The sequence below is a fragment of the Rattus norvegicus genome, chromosome 6, assembly GCF_021556685.1.
Source record: "Rattus norvegicus strain SHRSP/BbbUtx chromosome 6, alternate assembly SHRSP_T2T, whole genome shotgun sequence".
Lineage (NCBI taxonomy): Eukaryota > Metazoa > Chordata > Mammalia > Rodentia > Muridae > Rattus > Rattus norvegicus.
In genome coordinates, this window is record NC_141539.1 from 111,673,946 (window position 1) to 111,701,492 (window position 27,547).

General features: G+C 42.0%; 1 protein-coding gene across 50 annotated transcripts in view; it reads left to right on the forward strand.

Moving 5' to 3' along the window:
* Ttll5 (tubulin tyrosine ligase like 5) overlaps nucleotides 1–27,547 on the forward strand; it is a 218,128-nt gene that overhangs the window by 91,139 nt on the left and 99,442 nt on the right. For 17 of the 50 annotated variants that reach the window (NM_001427290.1, XM_087552823.1, XM_087552827.1 and 14 more), the window contains 7 exon segments: nucleotides 697–817; nucleotides 3,193–3,339; nucleotides 4,344–4,447; nucleotides 7,280–7,407; nucleotides 10,088–10,171; nucleotides 10,662–11,054; nucleotides 17,314–17,498. In NM_001427290.1, coding sequence (NP_001414219.1) covers nucleotides 697–817; nucleotides 3,193–3,339; nucleotides 4,344–4,447; nucleotides 7,280–7,407; nucleotides 10,088–10,171; nucleotides 10,662–11,054; nucleotides 17,314–17,498 — 1,162 coding nt within the window. 50 annotated transcript variants of the gene reach the window in all.

Sequence of the window (27,547 nt, forward strand, 5' to 3'; positions counted from 1 at the left end):
GTGAAAGTTGTCACTTTCTTTCTGGCTTTCCCACTGCAACCTGAGGATAGTCTTTGCCTGTCACCGAAACCACCAGGCAGAAAACAGCTGTCCCCATGGTGCGCTTTACCATCGTGAAGGTTGTTTTCCCTGCAGAACATCTGGGCTCATCCCTGTCTGTCAGGTTATGCACACCAAGCTCTGTTGGACCACAATCACTTGTTCTGGGCTCCAGCCCTTCCTGTAGTTGAGAAATGTATGACCTTAAAATTTGGACTCAAAAGTTTCTTTGTGGGACTAATCTAGTTCCTGTTCCAGAGACATTTCCATGCTAGGAATATTAGTTCTCATAACAAGATCTGAATCTCTGTCTTATCTGATAAGTATGTCCTGACAGGCTTCCAAACACTACACCCTTCCTTTTTACTACCAGTGGCCCAGCGAACACAGCACTGCATTCTCCCAAGAACGTCCTTCAAAGTTCAAAGAGGCAACATGATAGGCAGAAGTGATTTTCAGTTTCTGTACGGGAAACAATTTAAAAGCTTGTATAGTGTTGGGAAGAGTTCTTTATTGAGAAGTGTCCATGTAACAGCTCTCATGGTCTTGGCCATCCAGACAGAAGGATCCTTTAAGATCACTTGGGGAGAGGCAGGTATGTGGTTGGTAGGCTCACCATTCTGTCTCTTAACGATGTATTGTTTTGGATTTCTACAGCAAAGTGCAGGCCCGGTTAGCATTCTCTGCCTATCTTCAGCATGTGCAAGTCCGTCTGACAAAAGACAGTGGTGGTCAGACACTCAGTCCCAGCTGGGCTGCCAAAGAGGACGAACAGATGGTGAGGCTCTGCTTTTGGGGACCTTTGACTGTCCTCCTCTCTCTCCTCCTGTCCCCAGCTCAGCAGTATATTCTGAGCAAAGAATTATTGCAGGACTCAGCAAATGGCTCAACAGCTAAAGGTCTCACCACTCAAGATGAGATCTGAGTCTGATGCCCAGAACCCATGTAAAGGCAAGAGGCTCTTCACCAGTTGTCCCCTGACCTCTAGAGGAGTGTGTGGCACATGTGCTCACAGGCACCACGTCATGCAATTTTTCCATTATTTTCTGTCCTGAGGAGTTAGCTCCATTAGCTCTTTGAAAGTCGGTGTCTCTGTACTATCTCAGAAGTACCATTAGTCAGCTTAACGTCTTACTTTACTTGTAATTGTGTAAAGTTTTAGATTACTAGACCCAAAATTAATGACAATTTTGATCTTGTGTCAGTTATTTGATCACAGCCATGATTTAATATTTCAGATCACAATGACAGGAAGTATCAAATTCTTTGGTAAGATCAGGGCTTGGAGAGGAGGCCACAGCCTTCTTAAGGCCTTTTAAAACTACAGGCATTACCACAGAGGGGTCTTTAACTCTGAGGAAACCGTGTCCTTTGTCAATGCTCACTTTAATTTTTAGTTCTCTCTAATACAATATAAGGTGTATTTTTAAAAATCATGTTGGTTATCCCAGAAACAAATGATGAATTTAAAGTAGCCAAAAGAACCGAGAGATAAACCTTGTGTGCCATGCACAATCCTTCAGCCATCAGTGGAAAATGTTAGCTCTGCTCTTTCCAAGTGGAAAATTGAACATGACTTTTTAAGAGTTCGTTTGTCTGCACCACTGAAAAAATAATGTTTTAAAATAGTAGCTTAAGCCACCCTATAGTAAAGACAGCAGAGAACTCTGAAATCCAAGCCTCTAGTTCTGAGTCTCTACCCTTTATATAGAGAAAATTGGAGGGGGGAGCCATGAACAAAAATCAAATTTAAAAAAAAAAATCACTTAAAATAACCAAAAGCAGGCACACAAACAAAACAACCAAACTAACTATTCCAGTTTCTAGTTGAGAATTTACCCAAGGTTTGGGGGTTTCTATAAGAATATATAAGGTCATCACTGCAAAACCAAGTAAACATTGTATGAATTTTTGAAAATATACCTGGAGCTTCCCTGGCCGGACTTGAGGGCCACAGGTACAGACAGCTTCCCCTTTGCTCTGGGCTCGGCTCAGAGTCTGTACCTGATGGCTCAGAGGCACCTCACCTAGAGCCTCAAGACTCGCCCTCCTGCCCTCCTGAAAGAAAGTTCTGTTAGTTTATGGGATGGTGCCTCTTCAGGTCTCTGGTTCCATGCAATCTCTCTGAGTTCGTGATGTTATAAATGACCAGATTGAGATTTCAATTCCAAATTGGATTCTTTGTCTCCTCTTAAGTGAGGTGTAGTGCCCATTCTCTTACTGATGTCATCCCTGCAGTCATTATCCCTACCCCACTCCCACCCCTGCTTTTGCTTTCCACAACCCAGCTCTCATAGTTCCTTTATCCTTTGGAAGGAAGAAAGATGTCACCTTGTGGCTACCAAAGCAGTTTTATTTTCCTTCGTTACAACACGTTTATAAGTAGTAGTTGCATTGCTTGGGTCGCTCCACATGCTTTCCTTATGGTCTTTACATGAAGTGTCTCAATGTGACCTTAGTGTCTAGATTCAGAGCCTTGTCTTGTGATCCTGTCTCGCTCCAGCTTCTTTGGTAGTCTGCCATTTAACCCTTTTCTCTCTGGCCTCAGTGGTATTATTTTCTGTTAGGTTTTTCTCTATACTGATTTGTTTTGTTTGTCTCTCTAACTGATTTGTTTGTTTTGTTATAGCCCAGACTGGCCTCTAATTTGCCATCCTCTTACCTCATCCTCCCAAGCACCAGATTAGGAACATGTGGCATAGTACCTGATTCGGGTTTCTTCTGCCTTCTCACCTTTGATGAGTTCATCTGCCTCTGTGATTTTAGTTTACGCTGACTTTGAATACTATACTTCCTAACTGGCTCTGTTTGGGCACCTTATTAGAAGTAATAGTTTCACTCTGAATTGTGATAGTTCAGTGTGTGTGTGGGGGCGGGTTTTAACTGCTGCCATACTTTTTAGTTCTTTGCATCCACATTTGATTTTTATTTTTTTGATTGCCAACATACTGAGAAAGAGAATGAGACCCTTTTGTTTTGCCTTTCTGTAGCATCTTATACCTCACATGTTCGTAGAACTGTGGGTTATGCCTCTCCTCGAGTCTCCTGAATCCAGTCTTTGTTGTCTTCTCACACATGTTCAGTCCCATCATGGCTTGTCTTCTGGTGGTTGACACAATCCCTACTTTTGTCCTTTCTCCTTAATTTACACAGGAACTAGTGGTTCGTTTTCTCAAGCGAGCATCAAGTAACCTACAACACTCACTGAGGATGGTATTACCTAGTCGGCGGTTGGCACTTCTGGAGCGCAGAAGAATCCTTGCCCACCAGCTAGGTGATTTTATCGTTGTGTATAACAAGGTGAGTCGATAACCTTATGTGCTGGTTCATCAGACACTGTTGGGAACAGGCCAGTCTGCTTTGTTGTGGTCTCTTGACAGCACCATCCTCTTTGTGGCCCTCGGGGGCAGTCCAGCTGGACTGAAAAACCACTTATCATGAGGGCCAATGCCATACTCAACTCTTAGGAAACTACACATTTCTTTTGTGCTCCTGTATACCTAAGAAAGGTCTTTCTGTGTGAAAACTGTATTTTAGTATTATGTCTACAGACAATGGTGAGTTGACCATTTGAGAGTGAACTTATACTGTAAATTTAAAATGACATCTTGTTTTTCTGTTTGGAAGTGTTAGATTTTCTTCTCTGAGACCTTTGAAATGGATATGATTTCAAACTTAGGTGATACACTATTAAATTAGAATTTTTCCAAAGTGCCTTATATCTAAGGTTCTAGCATCCATTTTTAAAAATGTTTTCAGGAGGAAAAGTATGGCTACTATGTAAAAGGAACAGCTGAGTCCTGAAAGTTGACATAGCTTTTCTGAAATTACATAGAAAGGCTAAGCTAGTGGCTACCCTGTCAGCACACTAAACTGCAGCCACGGTTTACTTTGTTATCTGTTGAGAATTCTCTGTCAGAACTCAGTAAATTTGGAAGCCAACTCAAGAAACTCTTCCAAGACCAGTCCTCTATGAATTGCGACAAAATGTGGTGTGCCTGTTGTCCAGCGCACTATGAAACTAGAATTATCCGAGATAAAAGTCTCTCTCTATGAGCTATGTTAGTAGAAAGTGAAAACACGATTAAAAATTACATTCTGTCACTGTTACTTGGGAATTTCAAAACATTGCATGAAGTGGTGACCAAAAGTAGCATGTCAAATGTATAGGTGGTGAAAGTCTGGGAAGAATTAAAGTCTTTACTGTAAGGCGCCATTAACCCAAGAAAAAGAAGGCAGACAAAGTACATTTATCTGGAGTCAGTTTGATTTTGTTGTTCTTCTCTGGGGTTGGACATGGGTAGGAAACAGAACAAATGGCTGAAAAGAAATCAAAGAAGAAACTAGAAGAAGAGGAAGAAGATGGGGTGAACGCAGAAAGCTTTCAGGAGTTTATCCGACAAGCAAGGTACAGATCACTTTTGATGAGTAACCATGTCCTTCCCTCTCCTGAGCTGCCACTGAATCCCCAACAGCCCCTTGTTTCTCATACACAGATGTGAATAAGCTTGGTCCTCAAAGGAGGGATGGTCTTATAGGCTTGGCCTCTCCGTATCTCAGCCAGTTGTGTTGCTGTTGTCATGGCTTCAGTTATGAAAACACTGCTGCGTGGTGTCTGGGCTGCAGCTCTAGACAGCCATCAAAGTACACAACCCCGAGTGTACCAAGAGCCTCTGAGAAACAGGAAGCTAGAGACTTGTAGTGTTTACCGAGTCCAGATTTCTTCCTGACCTACTGGCACTGTGGAGGTAACCAAATTCTACCCACACCGAGCAGAGCGAGGAATTGGCAGTTTCTCAGCACTGTGGGGGTCACACCCAACTTCTATAAAACAGAACAAATTTTTCATGCTTAGGGTTGACCTTGAGAAATTGGAAATCTCTATGTTCAACTCTGTTTTGATGTAAGTCAGCCACACAATTTTGCTCACTGACATTGTATTTCCAAAGGAAGAGATAACAAAAACACTTAATTCTAACTTTTATAAAGACTCAGAATGAAGGTGCTTTTATAGAGAGTTGTAAGGTTAGAGAGTTGATTCAGAGGTTAAAAGCACTGTCTAATTTTACAAAAGACCTGGGTTCCATTCTCTGCACCTATATGATGGCTCACAACCATCTCTAACTCTACTCCCAAGGGATGTGACGCTCTCTTCTGTCCTCTGAGGTAAATAGGTATGCATGTGGTGTACAAAGAGTCAGACAAAGCAGCCATACACATAAAATAATAAAATGTAAAAATCTTACTGTTTTTCAGATTAGAGAGTTGTGCAGAAACCACTAAACTAAAGGGAAAAGACAGCTCTAGGCCCCTTTAATTAGGCTGCAGTTGTCCAAATCACAGTGGATGGTATACCCCTAGGAAAACGGCATTCCGTTATTTGTGAAGTTAAGTTAGGTAGGGTCTACATTTTGTAGGGTCTATATTTGACTATGCTATTTTGTGGATATTCTGGTTACGAGTAATATGTTTGAGAAAGCAGGTATAGGAAAGAATCAAGAAACAGCTCCCCACATCAGCCTTATTAGAAACAGCAAAAGCAAAAAAGGAAAGATGGCATAGTAGGTAAAGGCATTGTCCTCAAGCCAGAGACCTGAGTTCCATTCCCAGGACCTGTGTGTCGGAAGGAAAAATGCAACTCCTGCAGGTTGTTCTCCACACTTGCACTATGGTATAGATGTACTCACACAGATTAAAGAAATAGAAAGAAACTAAAAGCAGAGAAGCCAAAAAAGTGGATGATACCAAGAAAATATTATCTTTTTAAATTAATAACTAAAATAGAAAAATGGAAACAAACCCCAAACTCTAAAAAAATAAAAACAAAAAATAAATATAAGAAATTTAACTGGATGATAAATATAAACCATATATACTTTAAACTACTAAAGTGTTGGAGATGAAAATACATTGGGTTGTATTTATTGATTGTAACTTAATGAACAATTGCTGGGAACCACTGGAGTAGGGTTTTTAGTAAGCGAGGGCGAGTACATGGATTTCTTCAATGGGCTGACAGACTCAAATGCTTGCAGGAAGGAGGCAAGAAGACCTAAATGAGGAAGTGGGCAGAGGATAAGACAGGTACAACGTGGCTTGTAGTTGGGCCAGTACCCCTTGCCTTCCAGTATCCTGAGAAGTGCCAAAGAAAACACTGCTGGGGAAGCAGGGCCCACTGCGACCACTGGGTACTTGCTAGTTTCTAACACTGCTTACCTTGCGCTGCTTTGCTCCATGGGGACCTGAGGTTTGTAGAGATCCATAGAGGTGGTTCCTGGGTTCTCGTAAGTGTGCTCTGAAGATGGCTGGTGGGTTGCTTCACCTCCTTGAAGGCTCCCTGTGTGGAACAATAGCAAGTTTCAGGCATAGGAAAATGGCCATGAAAAAGTGGCTGTACATGTTGAAAATCCCACATTAGAACTTCCGAGCCCTTCGGCTAAGATCAAGAGATCTGCATGTTATGTTTACTGGAGGCCCCTAGACCTCCTCTGTTTTCTCATTCTTTAAACTTTGTGGCTCTCCATAACATAAGTAATTTCCTTAATTCAAATGCCCATCTAGTTCTGTCTCATGCATTGTTCAGATGATTAAGGATCTTTTCTGTGGTCACACTATGTCTCCTTATTTCTGACACAGCACATTAAAATGACTTGTAGCCCTTCTAGTAAAGATACTTCAGCTGTCTAGAAATGGCATAGACGAGTTACAAACTACAGCCAGATGATAATTGCACTCCGAGGCATGAGTGATCGTTTTCTTATTGGGTTTTTTAAAGGTGTACTTCCCTCCACTCCCTGCTGTGTAAGCTGGGGAGGGAGTATCGTATAAAAAATAGGCTGCTGTTAAGCTTTGACCCAATCTGTGATTTCAATTCCAGAGTGTTGTGATCAAGCAAAACGTTCTGAAGGTGACTACTGGGTACTTGAAATGTGCATAGTACAACTCTGGACGAGAATATTCTAATTTTATTTAATTTTAACTAACTCTACATAGCTCCATGTAACGAGGCCTTGCTGGGTCAGAGCACAGATGTAGAAAATCTCTGTGTGGGTTGATAAAGCCTTACCGTGGTCTGCATTTTCCCAGGTGCTTTCAGTTATGTTTTATTTAAAACTGTTCACGAGGAGCTCTCGGCTTTTACCTCTCGCTTCCCTTCCCCTGCTTACTGTTTCCATAATAAAATGTCAGAAGACCTTCCGGAGCAGCTTCTGTGCTGACCATACTCTTTTCTTCATTTCAGTGAGGCTGAACTGGAGGAGGTGTTGACTTTTTATACCCAAAAAAACAAGTCTGCCAGTGTCTTCCTGGGAACTCATTCTAAAAGTTCTAAGAACAGCAGTAGTTACTCTGATAGTGGGGCAAAAGGCGGTAAGTATGCCAGCTACTGAGTGAAAAGTGTAACCAAACAGAAAATGGAGCTGTGCAGAGAAGAATCAGGATAAATTGGCTGCACACCAGTCTCCAGCAAGACTGAACTCTGCAGTGGGGCTGAGGCTAGCAGGCGGGCACGGGGGACTCGATTTTGTCTTCAAAGCAAAACAAGAGCATCTTTTAGAGCTACATTTTCATCTTTCAGGCAACAGCAGGGTTTGGGTTTCTTTTTGATTTTGAAAACCTGATCTCTAGTGAGCATCCATCTTCCCGTGTGCTTCCACACAGCGGGTACAGCAGGTTCCATCTTCAAACTTCACCACAGCTGAGAAAATGAGCTCTGGGGGCTGAGTGCTTCCTTCGGCTTCCTCCTCAGCACACAGGGTCCAGTCTTCAGGGTCACTTGCTCAGCTCAGAGCTTTGCTCTTAGTTTCCATTCTTAGGCCCTTCCACATCCATGCCTCTCGGCACCATGGGCATCTTGGATAGAATGTTGTGGTGGTGGTAGTGGTTGTGCAGGGCTGTTCCTAATGGAGTGACTGATATTCTTAGTCCCAAGCCCTAGGTTCTGTGGGTTTCCTCCAGGCATTGTGACATTTTTTTGTCACATTCTGAAAGTTCTCACTGCTGAGGAACACCATTGGAATCCAGTGTGGACTACACTGCCTAGTTCCTATTGTTCTAAAACAACAACAACATAGCAATCAGAGAAACAACACAGCTAGAGCAGCAAGTTCTGTGCTTTCAGTGTAAGGCTCCTTTCAAACCTCGATGCAAGTATAGCAACGTAGGTATTTTGTCAATCTTTTAATATTTTATTTTATGCATGTGTTTTGCTACATGTATGTCTGTGAACCATGTGTGCCTTGTGCCCGTGGAGACCAGGAGAGGGCATCGAATTCCCTGGGTTATGAGCTGCCATGTGGGTGCTGAGAACTGAACCTAGCTCTTCTGCAAGAACAGCCAGTGCACTTAACCACAAAACCATCTCTCCAGCTCCTTGTCAGTATTTTAAGTACTAGATTCAATCTCGGTGCTCTTAGGGCTATCCCAGTCTAATGTGGAAATATTCAGGAAAATTGGTCATTTCAAATATAAAATGAATTTCCCAGAGAAATCTTGTTAATTTCATTTTGTGTTTACAGGGCTGGGGATTAATCCCAGAGCCTCACAGATCTCTACCACTGAGCTAAACATCTCAGCCCAGTGTTGTAAAATTCATTTAGGCTATTCTGTGAAGTCTTACTAGGAACTGTTACTGAATTGTATTTTTCATAGTCCTCTTAAGCCCAGCTTCCTCTTGGAGCTTGTTTCTAGCTTCATATTCCTCTGTCTATTCTTCTTTCTCTGATTTTTCATATTTGCTGTTAGCCCCTTTGATAGCCGCTTTGTGCTGACACTTCAATCACTAAAGCTATCCAAGCCCTGTGTCTGTAAGGTGTGTTGTCTGATGAATGGAGTTTATCGTGGGAAGGAGGCTAAGGAACGTTTACAGTAAGGTTAAGGGTAGGAAGGCCTGCTCACCTGGAGAGTTGGGACTCTCATGGGCGTTCCTGTGCAGCTGATCCCTTGACAGGAATGGAGAAGACCCAGTCGCTGTGCAGCAGCTCCTGTTAATATAGATTCTCACTGCAGAGTCTCAGATCTGGTTGGTTTGATTTTGGTTTTTTGTGGTTTTGTTTTTGTTTGTTTTTGTCATGGTTTGGTTTGATTTGGTTGGGGCTTTTTTGTTTGCTTGCTTTTTTTTTTTTTTTTGAGACAGGGTTTGTCTGTGTAGCCCTGGCTGTCCTGGAACTCACTCTGTAGAAAAGGCTGACCTGAACTCACAGAAATCCACTTGCTTTTGCCTCCCGAGTGCTGGGATTAAGAGCGTGCACCACCAGCATCTGCCCTTTAGATCTGTTTTTTAATGGTGATTTTTATGTTAGAAGACCAGTTCTTCCTTTTTCTACTGTATAAACCTAGAGAGGGGTATGAAGGTTTTAAACAAGAAAAAAAGGCATTTGATGGTGCAGGTCTGAGCTCTTTTCCTAACTGAACAGCAAGGGGCAGCATTAGCCCTACAGTGGCCATGGAGAGTACAGGATCCACACTCTTATTCATCTCTCTGAGAGGCTTTCTGAAGTTTTTAGATAAATCTTGCCCTTGCCTCAGAACTTGGGACATTTCTCTAAGTATATGAATAACTTTGGACTGTTCTGTTTCAGAATTTTATAGTAGAGAAAAACAGCTACAGTAGGAACTTTTTATTATTAAATATGATCATCCTGCCTCAGGTAAACTGGGTAGAGTCAGGTGGTACACCAACAATCACTGAGGCTGTGTTTGCATCTCACAGTGCCACTCTTGTGCATGCATGTTGACTTGGCTCCAGCAGGTCCTGCCAGCCACTGTGATCTCTTATCTCCCATCCCCTGGAGTTCTGGCGGAAGCACCCCAATTCTCTCATTTCATTTTCCACACTTTCCATGCATGTCCTAGCTGGGTCACAGTCAGTAGATGGAGCTGGTGCTGGGAATCATTGGGAATCACTCTGTTGACTGAGCACTCCAGATGTTACCGTCCTTAAAAGGCCATAGTGGGATGTGCAGTGTTTTCCAGCACTGATTAACACTTATGTTTCATGCTAATGACTTTGATTAGTAAAAGTGCCTAAGGCAATATTTTTTTATTTCAGATCACCCTGAGACAATACAAGAAGTGAAAATAAAGCAACCCAAACAGCAACAGGCAACAGAAATCCACTCCGATAAATTATCTCGTGAGTACTTAGACACACATTGCTCTCTGATACACTCTAAACGAAAAGCAGGCGTCAGGTGTGCAGTATTATAAATGCATAGGATATTGTCACCAAGGAAGTGTCCTGACTGTATTTAACTAATTTTCCTTCAAAAGCATTTCCCATTTTCTTCAGAAGTTCTGAGCACTTGCTTTTTCCCCAGGGGGTGGAGTTAGCTGCTCCTTGTAGAGACTCTGCCCGCTCGCCCTGCATTTGTAGAGTCTGCCTGCTCTGCTTTCTGGGGAAGTCTCAACTCGGGGTTTAGGAAAGGATAAAAATAAAGTAAAAATGTTGTTACCAGGCTGTCTCTGGTAAGCAAAAGTTCAAGATAGATACTCATTAAGTCTGCATGATTTCTGTCTTGTGTTAACATTATTTTGATGTTCTAAAATGTTTATGTGTCATAGAGACTGTTTATTTTCCCCAAAATGACCTGTTCTTTTGTTTTGTTTTGTTTTTGCTTTAATAGGATTTACCACTTCAGCAGGAAAAGAGGCTAAACTAGTGTATACCAATTGTTCTTCTTTCTCTGGCCCTGCTGCTGTTCTCCTGCAGAGACTCCCCAGCACCCATTTGTCATCTATTATCACAACCTCTACCCTCTCCTCAGGCCCTGGCCACCATTCCTCTTTATCTCAGATTTCTCCAGCTATCCCCAGCATGCCTCACCAGTCAGCACTTTTACTGAACCCTGTCCCCGACAGTGCCTCTCCCCCAGTACACCCTGGGACCCCGAACGTAAGCCCCGCTGGGCTGCCACGCTGCCGGTCAGGCAGCTACACCATTGGCCCCTTTTCCTCTTTCCAAAGTGCTGCCCACATCTATAGCCAGAAACTGTCTCGTCCCTCTTCAGCAAAGGCAGGTGAGTGAGAAGAACAAGACTGCCAGCCATGTCAGCTCCTCCCCAGCCCCATGGAAACAGAGCACTTCTTTTTCTTCGCCTTCTCTTTTACTGCTTCTGCTGTGACTAAAGAAGGAAGGGCCTTGCATTTTGCCACTAGCATTCTGTCCCTGATACAGAATGAAACAGGGCTGCTTTTAGGGACTACAAGAGAGACGAAAAGAGTCCTATATATAGAGTCCTCCTGCAAACCACCACTGGCCTAGGAAGTCACTCTGCATTCTTTCTGATTTAAGTAGTTATTCCTGACATCAGACAACTTTAAAATGACCTGACCAACGAATTAGTAAGATAGGACATTTAATTTTAAATGAAGTAGACCCATATTGTCAGTCAAGTTTTCTTCCTGTTTATTTTAAGATGTTGAGAATTGAACCCAGGACCTTACATGTGTTAAGCAAATACCCTACAGTGAGCTGTAGCCCATTTTTTCATGATAGCTTTATTTAGATAATAACCCCTACTTGGAAATTTGGTTATTTCATGTAGATTCAGTGTCTTTTAGTGATGTTCACAGATAAGTATAATCAACACCAACTGGCTAACTTCAGAACACTTTCTTTTTCCCTTAAATCCCAGATCTATTAGCAGTCATCTGCTGCTTCTTCCTCCTAGCCTCTGGCCACCATGGGTATCTTTCCTTTTCTGCAGATTTGTCTATTCTGGACATCTCACACAGCTAGAATTACTCAATAAATGATCCTTTTTTTTTTTTTAAAGATTTATTTCATATATATAAGTACACCATCGCTGTCTTCAGTCACACCAGAAGAGGGCATCAGATCCCATTACAGATGGTTGTGAGCCACCATGTGGTTGCTGGGAATTGAACTCAGGACCTCTGGAAGAGCAGTCAGTGCTCTTAACCGCTGAGCCATCTCTCCAGTCCAATAAATGGTCCTTTTAATTGGCTTCTTTCACATAGTGTCATGCTTTTCAGGTTCATGTGTGTTATAGCGTGTGTCACGTGTAATGCTTTCTAAATGGCTGGGTGGTGTTCTGTTGTATAGCTGTACAGCATTTGTTTTTCTGTTTGTCAGATGGTAGACATTTGTTTCTTCCCCCTTTAGCCCATTATGAATAGTGGTGCTGTAAGCAGTGTTGCAGCATTTACTGGTAGACATAAATTTTTATTTCATAGGGTATATAGATGAGTAGAATTGCTAGATCACATGGTAAGTTTTGTGAGTCCTCATTTTGATCAAGCATGTTCTTGCTAACATTTAACTCATCATTAAAGGTTTAAGTAAGAATCTGTTTATTTAATAAAAGGGTTATGATTGGCATTTCTTTAACAGCTAGTGATGTGTTGATTTTTTGCATGCCTTTGAATATTTGTATATCTTTATATGGGAAATATCTATTTGATTTTTTGCTAGTCTTTAAGTTGAGGAAAATTTTTATCATTGAGTTGTGTTCTTGATGTATTCTCCATTCAAGTCCTTCATCAGGTAATTGCCTTAGAAACGGTTTTTCTCTATTGTTCCTTTCAATTTCTTCAGGCATAGAAGTTTTAAGTTTTGATGAAGTCTAATTTTCCTATTTTTTTTCTTTTGTTGCTTGTAATTTTTGTGTCATATCTGAAAGTATATTATCTAACCCAAATTCATAAACCCTTATATTTTTCTCCTGAGAATTTCATGTTAGGTTTTCACATTTTGGACTTTTGTTCATTCTTAATTACTTATCGTGTGAGGTAACGTAGGTGTTTAGCTTCATTGTTCTGCATATGCATATTTAATTTTTCCAGGAGCAGTTATTTTAAAATGTTATTTCCCTAATGTATTACCTTAGCGTGTTTGTCAGAAATCAGAAATGTGAAAGGTTTATCTCTGGAGTCTCGGTTCTTTTCCTATTGATTTTTCTATGTCTTACACAAGTGTCACAGTGTTTTGCTGTAGCATTACAGTGAGTCTCTAAATCACCAAATGTTTTTAAAAAATTGGTTAGGCCTTTCTGCGGTTCTTACATTTCCATGAGAACTGCGCAGTTCTGCATTTAAAAAAATTGCTCCACAGAACATTAATCGATATGATGATGAACCATTTTGGGTAGTATTTTAACATTGGTTGACATTTTAAACAATTTAGTAATGCCCATGTTCAAAATGAGTTTAGAAACCACATTTTATAAATAACTACCCTTAGGCATGGTAGTGCATGCCTTTAATCTCAGCACTCAAGAGGCAGGGGCATGTGCATTCGGAGTTCAGGGTCTGTTTGTTCTGTACAGTAAGTGTAGGCCAGGCAGGGCCGTATAGTAGTTTGGTCTTTAGAAGGCCAAGGGTTGACGTGAAGATGACTCAGTGGGTAAAGGCACTTGCCACCAAGCTGACAGTCTGAGTTCATCTCTGGGATGCACCTAATGGGAAGAAAGACCCAGTTGCAAGTTGTCCTCTGACTTCCACACACTTCTTGTGTTCCCTATTTACATATGCATAATTGTAATTTTTTAAAAGTCTGAGAGATGTTTGAACAGGATGGTAGTTCGTCTCTTGATCTTATTTAGGAGCATGCACCCAATAAACAGCTAGTCAAGAGCACATGATATAGAAATCAGTTATGTCCTATATTGTAAGCAAGGGAAAAAAATTGTAAGACTTGAAACCAGGTAGTGTCATTCTTTGCCCACACTACAGCTAAGCTAAAAGCCAGTAACCAAGGAATCTATAATAAATTTTGATATTTCAAAATCAGAAGTGGGAAAAGAAATCTTACTGTAAAGAAAGTTGCTGTTCTAGGACTGAGTAGTAAGATGGCTGCACATCCTGGTCTGGGGGAGAACGGAAGCAACCGTGATCGCCATCTAAGGAGAGAGATGCAAACCCACACAGGTCAGAAGCAGAGCAGTAGAGAAGCACCGAAGAAGAAAGAGAGCTGACAGGAACATTATACAAGTAATAGAGGAGCAGACAAAGATGTATAGATAAGAAAAAATAGGATTTGATCAACAACTTTATTTTCCCCAAATTGAGATGAACAAACTTCATTAAAAGTATAGCATGTAAAATTGACTCAGAATCATGAGGAGAACCAGAATCGTCCTATGAGTATAAATGATTGGTATAGTACTTAAAATCTTTGGAAGAAATCATAAGGCCCAAATAATTTGGTAGGTACTCTTTCTAGAAGTAGATAATGCCATTATTAACAATTACTAGAGAATGCAAGACTATTCTTACCCATTTTGTGTGACTAGATTTGTCTTGAAAACAAAATGAGTGATAAAAAGGAAAATTACCAGCTTCGTTTATAAATGTAAATGCAAAAATTCTAATCAAAATAAAAGCCTGTCAAATCTAGCCACGTCTGAAAGGTAGTCTAATACTTGAATAAACTTGAATAGGCGAGTCAGTCTATTCAAGTAGTGTAGGCGTGGCATGTCAGTATCACCCGCCATATTAACAGACTGAAGAAAAGAAGACATCATTATAAATTCAGAAAAAGCATTGATAAACTCCAAACTCACTCATAATAATTCTGAATATTGAAAGGAGAAGGTCTCTGTTAACCTGAAAAGAGGGCGTCGGCCCCAGCCCCGCAGGTGAGTCAGTCTAAATGAGGACATGGCGACCCTCGTGGATGAGGCGAGGGTGCTCGCTAAGGTTGCTTCTGTTCAGCATTTCACTGGAAGTCAGAACTGGCATAAAAGATTTAAAAATAAATAAAACAGGCGATAAAATTTAATTGCAGATAATATCCTGACTATGTAGAAAGCATAAAATGATCTCTAGGTACATTTTGGGGAAACTGAAAACATAAGTAATAAAAAAGGAAACAAAATATTATCAACATAACAAAATTATATTGTATGAAAGTCTCAGCGAATAAAAAGAGTTAAATTCTGTTACATATGCTTTATCAGTTGAAAGCCGTTGAGTCCAGTTTGTGGTGCCTGTATACCCTTGGGGATGTGGGCATCCAGACAGGAATGGTCAGCCTACTGGAGGCCATCTATACTCCAGAGTTTAAATTCTTTGGTATTAATTATACACAGCATTTTAATCCATTATCACTTTATTTATTAAGCTTTTTTAGAAAGCATGTTAGACAGTAGCATAAAGCTATAAACTACCCTGGGAAAGGTTTAGAAAAGACTTTTTATAAAATGTCAAAAGTCTTCAGAGAAAACCCAGGTCAGTGGACAAATATAATGTGTGTGTGGGCAAAGGAAGCCTCAGGTCTTAGGAGTCAAATTTGATCTCTGGGTTCAAAAATTAACCCAAAAAAAACCTCAGCAGGTTTGCTGTCTAACTCAATAAGCCTGTTCTAAATGACCAGAGAAAGGAGGACTGAGGACTTTTCGAGCTCTTGAAGACTTAACTTCTGTAAAGCTAAGGGTGTGGTATTTGCAAAAGCACAGAATGACCAAAGGAACATAGGAGGAAGGTAAGAAAGAAGGCTCAGAAAGTCAACACAGTTGGTGGCATTGTTCATCACTAGGAAGGGCTCTTTCTCATAAATGATGCTGTGCAAGTGAGGTTAGGTCCCTGCCGCAGCCATACATAAAGATAAATTTCAATTGTGAGTGGTGACACCCCCCTTGGTTGTAGGAGGAGTGTCATGAGTTCAGGAGGCCACCCTGGGCAATGTAAGATCCTGTTTCAAAAACAGATTTGCAAATGTAGAACTTAATACCTAAAAAAAATATTTGCAGGCTTATTATACAGAGCAGCAGTAAAAAACAGAAGCCCAACTCTAATAACTCGAGAAAAGACGATAGAAAAGGATGAGGTTTCTAAGGATGGAGCAGCATCCAACATCAGTCTTCTTAATTATGCGACCGTTAGCTTGTTAGAAAAGTTCCAAACTGTAAAGGGTGTGTGGGTCAGCAAGAATGCACGTGTGGGAGTGTAGAGCATACCACGCTGACACTGTCATATCAGTTTGAAAATACATGTACCCCGTGACGCAGAAGTCCCACCCCTGGGCATAGGCACAAGCAAAGCCCTGCTGCTGTGTGTGCATGAGTGTGCACCGTGCTGTTTATAACTGCAGTTGGTTCAGAGGAACTGATGATGGAGCAAAGGATAACAAGACAGCAACAAAACAAAACAAAACAAAACAAAAACCAGGGAGGATGGCCCAGGGAAGATGCCTCTTGGTAATGTCATGCTAAATGATGAAAGCTAACACTGGAGAACTACTCTTGTGAGATGCTGTTTTAATGGAACCCAAAAATAAGCAAGTTATCTAGTAGATAAGTACATGTCTCTTCATAGATATATATCTCTAGATAGACATATACCCACAGGATAAAATGATTTTGTACAAAAGGAAAAGACGGAGTGAAAGGGAGATTGCCCATGGGAGGAGCATGTTGGTTGACTATGTTTTTGCTAATGTAACTCCTGGGCTTACGTGAAAGTTACAGGTCCTTATCACAATGCACTTATGACTCACACAACACTGTAAAAACGCATGTATATGCCAGATAGCACAGTAAACATGAAAAGCCTTTTAAAGGCATGCCACCACATCGCGTATACAGAATGAGTATGCTTTCATTAGCATTGTAAGAGGACAGAAGGGGCCTGGGAGCTTGTGAGTCCTGGCTCAGTCCCCTGCACCACGAAGATATATGAGTAAGTGGATAGAACTGAAATACATTATAGCGTTTCTATTTTTGTGGTTTTAAAAACAGCTTTTCAGTGAGATTTTATAATTAGAAGAAAACTTGAACCTTGATTTCATTGTGATCAAAGAGTTGAAAAAAGAAAATTTAAATCTGAGGGGACAGTCACTTGTGAATTCAAAGTCACTGCTAGCTTTCTAAGTATACTTGGTTTCTCTTTCATACCCATTTCCTTTTGGAACTTTGTAAGCATTGTGAATGCTGTTACCATAGATGCCACAGATTGGCATATGTAATCGATGTAACAAACCAAAAAAGAGTAAGAATTTCAATGTTTGCGTTCTCTTTTCCTCGTGCTGTTGAAGATAGAGCCCAATGCCTTGCTGCTCAGTGAATCTCAGTACATCCTGACATTGGCTCTTCCCAACTCCCTGTGATAGGAGTCCTTGATAGACACATGATCATTTGCCTATAGGAAGACTTTCTAGGGTATGGCAAGGATTTATAGAGGGTTGATGACCATTTGAAGATCATCTTTGGCCTTTATGCTGTTAGAATGTCCGTTGGCCTGATAATTGTTTGCTACTGTTGTATTTTATTCAAGACTTGATTCTTAAATGGGTGAGAACTCTTTCCCCTTTTTCAGCAGGGTCATGCCATCCACACAAGCATCATTCAGGAATAGCCAAAACACAGAAAGAGGGTGAAGATGTTTCGTTCAACAGAAGGTACAACCAAAGTCTGGTCACGGCTGAACTCCAGCGGCTTGCAGAGAAGCAGGCAGCCAGGCAGTATTCCCCAGCCAGCCACATCAGTCTCCTCACCCAACAGGTAGGGCAGACCAGGCTGCCACTGGAGTTGGGGTGCTGGGACGGGGCATACTGGTCCTTCCATCACTTAGCTGTTCCTGTGTGCTCATGGTCTCCAGTGAGTCTCTGTTCTGTCCATTTATATTTCTATAACTGGATTGTTTCTCCCTAACTATAAAAAAAATAAGTCTTACAGGCATTGCAAAGTTCAGTTTGTTACTGGCTCTTATGGTATATAGTATTGCATAGGTAACATCTAAATTTCAACTGTAAATATAATTTAAAGGTATTAAAACATGCGTATGCGCGCGTGCGCGCACACACACACACACACACACACACACACACACGTTTCCATTTAGTTCATGATCTGAGAATGTTTCGCGTCTGATTATTGATGCAGATCCTGCAGAGACAGACAGGAGGGCACTGACTCTAGGGTGCAGGCCTATGTGTGCATATGTATGGTATGTGACACTTGTATGATCTTTGGGCTCTCTTTGTTCTCTTCTGGCAGTCTCTATGCTATTAATTAGTAGAGACCTTCTTCCTCAATGCTAAATGGAATCAGAACTCTCTAATGAAGTATTGATAATAGTCCATGATACTCACTGTGTGGTTATGTCTTTCTGTTTCTGTTGTGCTAATTTTTAAAATTGGTTGTAACTCCATAATAATAATTAAATCTAGGGAGGAAATGGAGGTATGGAGGTGAAATTGCTTCAAGTACATGTTAAAGTGGACAACACACCATTCTCTAGTGGTATCCTAGTTCTCTGTTCAAAAAAACAAAATTTTTTTGAGCACAGAGAATCCTGACATGGGCGTGGCTCGACCTTGATCTGCTCTCAACAGGTGGGCAGAGATCGTTTCCAATCCCTAGTATTTGAATCCCAATAGATGAAGAGGCCTATTGTACAGCCAGAAGCAAGGAAATGTAGCAAGCTGGTGATCAGACTTGAAGGGCATGGATAGTTAAATGCTGGTGATCAGACTTGAAGGGCATGGATAGTTAAATGCTGGTGATCAGACTTGAAGGGCATGGATAGTTAAATGCTGGTGATCAGACTTGAAGGGCATGGGTAGTTAAATGCTGGTGATCAGACTTGGAGGGCATGGGTAGTTAAATACTGGTGATCAGACTTGGAGGGCATGGGTAGTTAAATGCTGGTGATCAGACTTGGAGGGCATGGGTAGTTAAATGTTGGTGATCAGACTTGGAGGGCATGGATAGTTAAATGCTGGTAATCAGACTTGGAGGGCATGGGTAGTTAAATGCTGGCCGCAGACTGATGGGACTAGGCATGACCACAGTAAATGGAGAAGAAATTTGAAAGTGTCAGCTGTCCATGAGAAAAGTGAAGATGGCTGGGCTCTAGCCAATGTTTTGACTTCCAGTTAACTAAACATGTAGAAGCATCAAGGTATTAAGTTATTTTCTTTGTGATTACTATAAAAAACACTCAATATTAGTGTTCACATATTCTCAGTTCCTATCATTTACTATGTTACAGAGCCCAGAAAATTCTAAGATTCTGGTCCTGTAATATCCAGGTTCTATACCCTGCCTGGGAAGTCTTTCTTTCCTGTAATCCCAGGACCTGTGTACAAGTCTATCAACTCTTACATGTAAGACTCAGAATCTGCCGTTAGATGTCAGTCTTAACTTTGAGTGTCTCAGGAGTAGGGTACTTGTGTGATGTAGTACTTAGAGAGGTGCTGTGGAGTGTAAAACACCAAGGTGGAGCACCTAGAAAGGGTTGGATTAGCCAGCCCAAGGCTTGTGTCCTTTTCCCACTGACAGCTATATGACTTTGAACACTTCATTTCTCAACCTCTGAATATGTTCATTGCTGGGGGAAGCACAACTGGGTCATAAGCCTCTTTGCAAAGTCTAAATGTTGTGTACTTGGGAATATTTCAGCCCTTAAAGATTTAGGAATACAATGTTTCTAATATGATTTACTCTCAGTGGACACAGGGATTTATTTGTAATTTGAAAACTTCTGTTATTTTTTTCTTTTGCTTAATAAATAATAATGCGGGGCTGGAGAGATGGCTCAGCGGTTAAGAGCACTGACTGCTCTTCCAGAGGTCCTGAGTTCAAATCCCAGCAACCACATAGTGGCTCACAACCATCTGTAATGGGATCCGATGCCCTCTTCTGGTGTATCTGAAGACAGCGACGTTGTACTCACATATATGAAATAAATAAATAAAATTTTTAAAAAAAGAAAGAAAATAAATAAATAATAATGCATTGTAGTGGCTGTTAATATACACTCTGACATGTTTGTTCTCTAGCTGCTTTTCTTTTCTGTTCTGTTTAAAAGGAAAGTTGTTTCCATTTCTTAGATGGACTGGGTGCTAAATGCCTGTGGCTTCCTGCAGGGAAGTGGGCAGAGCTCCAGGAGTCTCTGAACTAGCACCTGGGCACTAACTGTTGCTGTCGGCGCAAGCAGCTTTGTGTCCGGACAGAAACCTCCTCAGGTACAAGGGTTTCTCTGACTTAATACAGCCCTCATCTTCAGATCCTGTTTTGTGTTTGTGCTTTCTTTTCTTTTTCTCATTTTTTTTGGTTGGCCAGTAGATAACTCCCCTTCATATGATTAATTCGGAGTTGGGTGGTCTTGGAGCACACCTTTAATCCCAGCACTCAGGAGGCAGAGGCAGAGGCAGGTGGATTTCCGAGTTTGAGGACAGCCAGGGCTACATGGAGAAAGCTTGTCTGGAATTACACACACCCCCCTCCTCCAAAAGATTAATTCTATATTTATGTTTTTGCTTTTTTATTATTATGGGTTATTTTATAGCATTATCTTAATTAATTCCTTTTCTGTGTGTTTTTTTATCTTTAGTTCTCTATTTCCTGAGTTGAATTTCTAATTTCATTTTAACCATTCTATATTAAAGCCTATGAATTTTCCTCTGAGCATTGCTTTAGTTATATTCCATAAACTATTTGTTTTGTAGCCAAGGAATTAATGGATTTTCATTGAACAGGGAAGGCAGATTTTAAATTATTTGTACTATATTGAAGGTTTGTACAAAATTAAATTGTAGAGATTTTTGAGAAAACATTTATCTTTATCTGAAATTTCAGCTACTTATCCTGTTAAAGTAGTCTAGAAAACTTTGTATTTTGTTGGGATTTTTTTTATTTAAAAATACAAAACAAAACACTTTATCCAAGCTCTTAAGAGCATTCCTGGCTTTGGTGGTAACCATTGATGATATGACGTCATGCTGACTGAGAAATGACTCCTGGTCTTATGAAATCGACAGCCACCCACACATGACCCTAATAGCCGGGAGCACCGCAAGCTGTTTCTTTGGAGAATAGCATAAGTGCCAAAGGGTCACTCAGCTTGTCAGTGGGACTAGAAAGATGGCCAAAGCAGCCTCTTTAGAGCATGCATTTTCATCTGCATCATAGAAAGGGCAGACTCAGCCCCCCCAGGGACCCTGGTGTGTGTGTCTTGGGGCAGCAAGTTGGGTGATGAGTTTACCTGGGGAGTCTGCACTGGGCACTGCAGCTGAAGCCAGAGGGGAAGCCCAAGCCCTTGGGCAGAGTGACTGGGTGCTCGCATGGGTGACTACGTACCACTCACACACACGTGTTTGAACTGGGCTGCGCAGGTAGCTGAGAAGAGAGGGAACTGGAGGATGAGCAGTGCCATACTAAGGAATGCTAAATTGGACAGAGGAGGTTCTTAAGCCCGCAACTGGATAAAAGGCTTTGAGGAACTTAGGATTTAATTAGGGCCTGCATTTTAAAGGAATTTATATAGTTAAAGACAGAAACTGATTTCCTGAATTCCCTTTTTATCATATTTGCTATGAGTCAGCTTTATTTACATCCTAGAACACATAAGAACAGACATTATCCACATATAAGCAGTGGACCCTCAGACAGGGTTTTGTACAGTATAAATAAAAGAGGCGTATACCTTCTCAGCACATGGTGATTCAGTGCATACCTTAGAAAACAAGCAGGTTGGATTAGAACTTTCCCTTTGTGTGTGAGAGGCTGGCCATCTTCTGGGATGGGATCTTTAGTGACTGCTGTGTACACTGCTGAAAGCTGTGTTAAGAAGCATCTATGCCCATAGAGGGAAGAGTTCTGGGGTGCTGGCGTAGGTGTGAGATCTCACTACCTCTGCCTCAGTCAGGGCTGCAAGGGAGAGCAGATCAGTGTAGACAGGGCTTTGTGGTTATTGCTGTTAGTGTACAGAAGAATGTGGTGAAGGAGCCCAGCCTGTGGTGAGGAGTGGGAGGCAGGGCATCAGAGGAGCACTGGCCCTCTCTGGCCGGCAAGTTTGAGATTTCAGGACCCAGCTATCATTAGGAGCAGCTCCAGCTCTCCCAGCCTGGGAATTTAATCAAAGGGATACCAGCAGACCACCCAGGCAGGGCCCTACCACGAACCCGTGTGCTGTGTCAGTCTGCTCCTCAGCCAGCCGTGCAGCAACGTGGCCAGGCCTCCTGAAATGTGCTGACAGACAGAAGAGGGAGGAGACGCTCTGAGCCCTAGAGACTTTTCATTTTGATGGGGAGTGGAACAGAAAGCCATTGGGTTTCTTTCATTTCATTACTCTTTACTCTGAGATTCTGAGGTCTAATGCTGTGGACAAATATATCAGGTACAAAGCATTTGCTTCACAGTACATTAGTTTTCCACTCCTCATCCACACACAGGAGTTCTTTATCACCCATCTCTTTCAGTAGCTACCAAAAGGTACACAGTGGACCTTGACTCAGTTCCACTTGGAGAGTGACATTGAGTCAGCGCTGACTCCTTGCACTGGGTGCCATTGTCCTCCCTGGACATTACAGGCAACATGACTTGGCTTCAGAAGCTTCCTTTTTGATTCTGAGCTTATCTGAACACACCAACTGCTGTGCACTTAGGCTCTGGTCTTGTGGCTGTTTACTGTTTCCTTCGACTCTCTAGTCTATGTCAGTAGAAAATGTACTTTTTGATACCATATATGTTACCTGTTCTTGTTTTTAGAAGGACAACAAGGTAAATTGGGAAAACATTAGTTCTGGATTCAGTGAGAACTGGGAAGTTACTGTCTAGCCTTGATTACCTCATCTTAAAAAAAAAAAAAGAAAGAGGGCCAATGGTGGAAGTCACCATCACTGCTGCAGGCACCATGCAGCTGGGGCAAAGGACCCAGAGTCCTGAGCTGGGTCTGCCCTGAAAACCCCTCCCTGAGGAGTAGCTTTCATGTACCAGAAGGTACCACAAAAACAAAACAAAACAAAACAAACAAACAAACAAACCTCCCAAAGGAGGGAAGTGGCCAGCAGTCGTGCCCTGCTGTGATGCCTGTAAGCCACAACAACCAGCATGGCACAGCGGTTCTGAGGGTTTGGTAGAGGCAGGCACACCTTGGCAGTAACCAGCAGCTCTCTAATTGGGCTTAAGACCTGCTTAACAAGAGGGAAGTCATACTGAACTGGAACTGGAAACCTAGCCAACTATAGGGCTAGTGAAGTCATGGATCTTGGAGTAGAACCTATAACTACCACTTTACTAAACCAGCATAATCCCTAACTACATTCTAAATATTTGTCCTTGTGCCACAGATAAGTGTAGTCCTTATTCCTCATCAACAGGCAGAGACCGTTACAGAAAACCACAGCCTATCCTAATGCAGAGTTGTGGAGCCCAGGCTCAACTGATAGATCTACAGCTCAGCTCCTACATCTAAAGCTTGGGGATCATTGCAGAAGAGGGCAAAGCTCAGGGTGTAAGAGCCAGAGAAAAAAGGTTTTCGTGTGGTTTTGTTGCATGGAAATGTCCTAAGATACACCCATGAATTCTTCCAATTTGGCTTCCTAAACATGGGCTGAACAAGGATGATTCCAATATACATGCTGATGTAGAAGGGGAACTCTCAGAAGCCCTCAACCCTACACCAGGAGCTAGAAGCAACCACGGGATGCTGTGGTAGTCTTGAGTGAAGAGTGTGAGGTGCCCTGGTTCTGTCCCTTCATGCCGTGGTTATCATCCAGTGAACCTTTCCTTAAGGTATAAATCCCCTATACACAGCTTTATGTGATACCTCTGAGTGTCCAGATATCCCACTGCCTGCTAGACATTTCCCCTTAATTATCTTGCCAGCAGCCACATATGTGAACATATCTCAGAAGCACGCAGGTAGACTCCGTGCAGTCTATCTGAAGGCTGTTAGTTGTCCTTCCTGTCATCTCTGCTATTAGTAGTGTTGACACCCCAGAAACCTGAGGGAGGAATCTGGCTTATCAGCATCTCTATTTCCGTTCTCGTGCACCAAGCTCCTGCCAAGTCTTGTTCGTTCCGACTCCAGTGTCTCCATTCCATGTCTTCTCTATTTCACTTGCATCAACTGTTCTGCTAAAGACCTTGCTTATCTTCCAAGTGGTCAGCTACAGCTACCTCTTAAACAACCTCCTGGCAGTGCCTCCTGCTTTTCCTCAGCTTTAAAGACCTCTTGTGTTAAATTCACATGTATGATCCTACTATTCTTTGATCAGAGAGACTATATGAAACCCAAACTAGTGAGGCTACCCATTATCTGACTGAAAGTCTGCCTATAGCATACTGGTCCCTCTGTCTCCATTGCAGCACACAGGATTTTGTGTAGCTCAGCTAGGATTTCTGCTAGTCTGTATGCCTAAGTTTATGCCGTCCTCCCAGGAGAAAAGGTTCCTAGTCACCACGTCTGATCTGTCCATCTGTCCAGGGGCTGCATGAATGCCACCTCACTCACTCACTGTTATGCTGATTCCCTCTTCATATTTTATGTCAACATAACTGTCTCTTTTAACAGACAGTAAGTACCTTAAATTTCAGTATCCTGTGATGCCTGGGACCTGACTGAACATGTACAGACCTTTTCCCATAGTCATTCTTCCCTAAACAACTAAGTATGATAAAGTTATAGCCTTTACGTCATATAAGTAGTCTATTGGTGGGGGGTTTTGTGAGAGGATATACGGAGGCTGTATTCAAATGTAATTTTGCATAAGAAACGTGATCATTTGTAGAGTTTTGTATCTTCAAGGGGCTGTACAATTAATACTTTAAGGATATCGAGGGACAACTTTATTTAATAAATGTGCTTTGCTCTTTATTAAATCATCATCGTCATCATCATACAGTGTTGGAGATTGAATGCAAGGTCATGCGATGCTACTCAACTGTTGATCCACAACCCTGGTCCTTCATTGTGCTCCATTCACTGTATTGTGAGATCCTTGAAGATTAAACCATGCACAGTATTTAAATCCACCCCCTCCCTACCCCAGTATTCCCTAAAGTCTGCATCCCGGACATAGTGGTTAGTAAATAGGTGAGGAGCACCTGCCACGACAGCCAGAAGTCTTCCTATTGTGTCCCTGCCTTTAGCCTTTCAGTAGCCACTCTTTAAAGCAGGTGGATGATAGTCATTTCGTCTCCTGCCTGTTTGACTGTAACCCACATAATGGCAGTTCTTTCTAACCCAGCACTTAGGGTGGACCTTGTACTTTCTAGCCCGTGTGCTTGCTAAAGGGAAAAGACTCTCTGTATGTTATTGGAATTTTGTATTCTCTTTAACACTAACACTTTTGCTCGTCCATTCTTTTTTATTGATTATTGCACACCAGCCCTGCATACCATAGCAGCCGACATGCATCACCTTCCTACTTTGCCTTGGGCAGTGTGTTCACAACACTTTGTGTGCATTATCTCTTCCATTCTAAGACCGAGGAAAGTGCTTTTTCCTATTTTTTTTTAAGCTCCTGATGATGGAGAAATAGCAGTTAGTAGGACAAGTGGCGCTGTTAAGGTCACACGCTGGTAAGTCACTGTCCCAGGACTCATCTCTTTGCTGTGCTTTATCTTAGTGGTCTCTGCCTCTTCATTTAGTCAGAATGTAGCTCTTTTCCTAGGCTGAAGTGGCTGAGCATCACATCCGCCTGCAGGTCTGCACCACGGCTGCAGAACTGTCGCTGTACCTTGCCAGAGCCTGAAGAGGCACCACAACACACATCTCTCCTCCCACGTGCAGGTTTTAAAACATACACCCTGTCAAGATGGTTGGCCACTTATTGAATTATTCCCTTATCAGATTATTTTGTGGGGGTCAGTGCTTTCTTTTTAGTGGAGAAGGAGAGAGAATCCAGTCTTGGTAATCCCTTGTCAATTCGTGTAAGTCTACCTATGGGCTATCAGTGGCCCCCACCAGCTTGCAAGAACACAATACATAAATTAGAAATACTACGAAGAGACTTGGCTATTTTCTCAGGTTGGCTTCCCAAGAATCTTGACCTGGAACTCTTACTATTATCTGGCACAATGTATAAGGGTGTTATGTAGCTGGTGAAGTTCAAGAGAGGGAGGCAGTTGCCAGGAATCTTCAGCACTAACACAGGAGTGCGTCAGAATTCCTTGCACTTCCCAGCCCCCTTTAGAATATGATTAACATTATGGCCCTTATCTCCTAGTGATTGGAATATAATTGTGGTTCATTTTATCAGCATACAGGAATTAAAAGGAATTTAAACTGCCTTACAGCATATGTTTATTGCTTATTGTAGCTAGTAGTTTAATGAATACCATGGAGTACCTCTGGAGCAGTGTTCAGTGTCTAACTGCTTAAGGGTGACTTGTCGTGTTTGATACTCTTTCCCAGTGTAAGCAGCTTGCAAGAAGTGAATGCCTGCCTCCACGTTTTCCTTGAGCTAGTCAGTAGCAGATGTGATATGTCCTGTTTGGAGATTACCGTTTGTTCTATAAATACACATGAAACAAGTTAGAGGGAACAGGCCACCACTTGCCCTACTCTAGACCTCTCAGATCTCCACAGCACTAAGCAGATCTGCCCATGTTCTGATGGGTCTGTCTATGTGAACACGAGAGCGAGCGAGCGAGCGAGCGAGAGAGAGAGAGAGAGAGAGAGAGAGAGAGAGAACGCGTGCCATTCTCCACTGGTGTGCTTCTGAGGGCAGCAGGAACGCAGCTCTAGACAAACCCACAATCCTTTCAGTCCATGTGATTCCTTTGAGAATCAAATGAAAGGTGTATCCTTCTCCTGAAGAAAAAAAAAGTGTACATAGAAAAACCCTTGTGTTCAGTTCCAGAGTGTTCATAGACATCCTACACAGACTCCCTCTCGGTGTCCATGGATACCAAGGAGGCTTGGCCTCCATGTTTAGAGCTCTTAAAAGCCTTGAGGTGGTATGTAGCCGTCTTTATGGATAATTTGATCCAAATTCAAATCTCTCACCATCATTGTTGCATTCATTCATGAATATTAAAATATGACTGCGTTCGACTGTCCTCTTCATAAAGGCAAGGGTTACTTTCATCTGCCTTCCTCCATGTTCAAAAGAATGGCAAACCCAAAGTAGGTTCCCTGTAAATATTTGTGTTCATTGATGAGAAGTTATTTTCTGCAGCACCCCTCTTGATCTTACTAGATGAGAAATGTAAGGTTTTGAGGGGCATGCATACAGTTGACTGGTGTTAGGAATACCACTCCTGCATGCTGTGCCACCGCTACTCATGGGTCAAGCTGTTACTAATGATGTTAAAATGATTGTCTATCTCCATCTTGATAAAGCATAAGATACATGAAGTGTGCAAACAGCCTGGTAAACCCGAGGTTAGTCACCGAGACTCACAAACGCTTTTCCAACCCTTTGCAGTCTCAGTGCAGGGGAAATCATGCAATATAGTCATTATGTAGAGAGGGAACAGAATTCTGTGTCAAAGCTGTTATTTCACACACTTGAGAGCTTTGCCTGAGCTTTGAGGCCAGGTATTCATCATCTGTAAAGTAATGTGAGGCACCAGCCAGAGCAGCACCCGGCTTTAATCCAGTTCCTGCTTGCTTTCTTTCCTCTAGCTCTAAAGCGCCCTCTCCCTTGTGGCCTATGCAGAAAGAGGTAATATGGGACCTTATAAGTTCTAGCCTTCTAGTGACATCTGCCACTCCACTACTCACTACTTTTTGGGAGGTTAGGTGGAAGTGAGAGTCTTTCTATTGTAATCCTGACTGTCCTAGAATTTGATATGTAGATCTAGCTGGCAGTTGG